Below are 1,418 nucleotides of genomic sequence, written 5' to 3' on the forward strand. Positions count from 1 at the left end.
CATGTAGACCTGGGGTTGCAGGCCCTCCCATGACCCCTGCCCACCTGCAGATCTGGGACGTGGTGGAGAAGGCAGACATCGGCTGCACTCCCGGCAGCGGGAAGGACTATGCCGGCGTCTTCACAGACGCGGGGCTGGCCTTCAAGACCAACAAAGACTTGCAGACCCCGGATCGGACAGGTGAGGGCCGGGCGGGAGGGGCCTCCACCACGTGCTGAGCAGGTGGAGGGCCCTGTTCTGAGGTCGGAGGCCCTTGCTCCGAGTCCTGCCCAGACACCTTCTAGCGAATGGCTGCTTTCTGAGCCTCAGTTTCCTCAGCTGTCAAATGGGAGCGCCAACACTCCTCCCTCAGGGCTCCTGAGAGGAGTACATCGGGGACCCGAGTCAGGGCTTACTCCATCTTGTCCCCTCCCCTCAGAGCTGGAGTGCCCCAAAGCAGCTACCCGGCGCCGCCGCTCCGTGATGCTCATGGAGAAGAGGATGGACAAAGGTGGGGGGCCCCGCCCTTCCCCCCGAACCCTGCCCATCCGGGGCCCAGCCCAGGAGGGAGGAGGGCAGGGCCCGGCGTGGGGACGTCCTACCGGTGGTCTGCCCCGAGCCCCTCCTTTTTGGAAGCCCCGGCTGAGAGCCTGACGTGTCGTGTCCACACAGTGGGACAGTATCCGAAGCAGGTGCGCAAGTGCTGTGAACACGGCATGCGGGAAAACCCCATGAAGTTCTCGTGCGAGCGCAGGGCCCGGTACATCCAGCACGAGGCGTCGTGCGTGAAGGCCTTCCTGGAATGTTGCCAGTACATCACCCAGCTGAGGCTCAACCACTCCCGCAACGTTCACCTGGGGCTGGCCCGGAGTGAGTGCACCTGCCCCTGGGCCGCCAGAGGCGGGAGGCTTGGTCAGCGGGGGAGGGCCTGGCCTGAGCTGGGAGGCTGGCCAGAGTAAGGATAGACCAGAGTAGGGAGGCTCCGTGAGGGGGGGCAGGCCTGGTTTGAGGGAGCAGGCCAGCCAGAGTGGGGAGGCTTGGTTAGAGGGGGAGGTCTGGTCTGAATGGGGCGGGCCCTGTCAGGGGGAGGAGACGTGGTCCGAGGGAGACCACTCTGATGTGAGAGGGTCTGGTCTGAAGGGCAGGACTTGTCTGGGGGAGATGGACCTAAGTGATGGGGGAAAGGGCCCGCTTGGGGGAAGGATGCCTCTGAGGGGGGAGGAGGGTCTGTCTAAAGGAGGAGGAATCTTCTGTCTGAACTGAGTTTTTAGCTCACCTTTACCAAAGAAAACTCATTTGTGTTGCTTTCCAAAGAGGTGCCTGACTCATTACCTAACAACATCTGTTGGTTTGTATTCATTCATTCATTCATTCATTCAGTCAGTCAGTCAGTCAGTCATTCAATTCTGGATAAGTATATACACTTGAAACTTTACTTC

At 61.0% G+C, this 1,418-nt stretch overlaps 1 protein-coding gene across 1 annotated transcript; it reads left to right on the plus strand.

The window, feature by feature from the left end:
* Positions 1-50: 50 nt before the first annotated feature.
* LOC115285041 (complement C3-like) lies at positions 51-891 on the plus strand (the record flags this gene model as incomplete). Its single annotated transcript, XM_029931452.1, has 3 exons — positions 51-180; positions 419-490; positions 652-891. Coding segments are annotated over 3 exons (442 nt in total), but the record flags the coding sequence as incomplete, so codon positions are not given.
* Positions 892-1,418: the final 527 nt, after the last annotated feature.

The sequence above is a fragment of the Suricata suricatta genome, unplaced genomic scaffold (assembly GCF_006229205.1).
Source record: "Suricata suricatta isolate VVHF042 unplaced genomic scaffold, meerkat_22Aug2017_6uvM2_HiC HiC_scaffold_3549, whole genome shotgun sequence".
In the NCBI taxonomy this organism is placed as follows: domain Eukaryota; kingdom Metazoa; phylum Chordata; class Mammalia; order Carnivora; family Herpestidae; genus Suricata; species Suricata suricatta.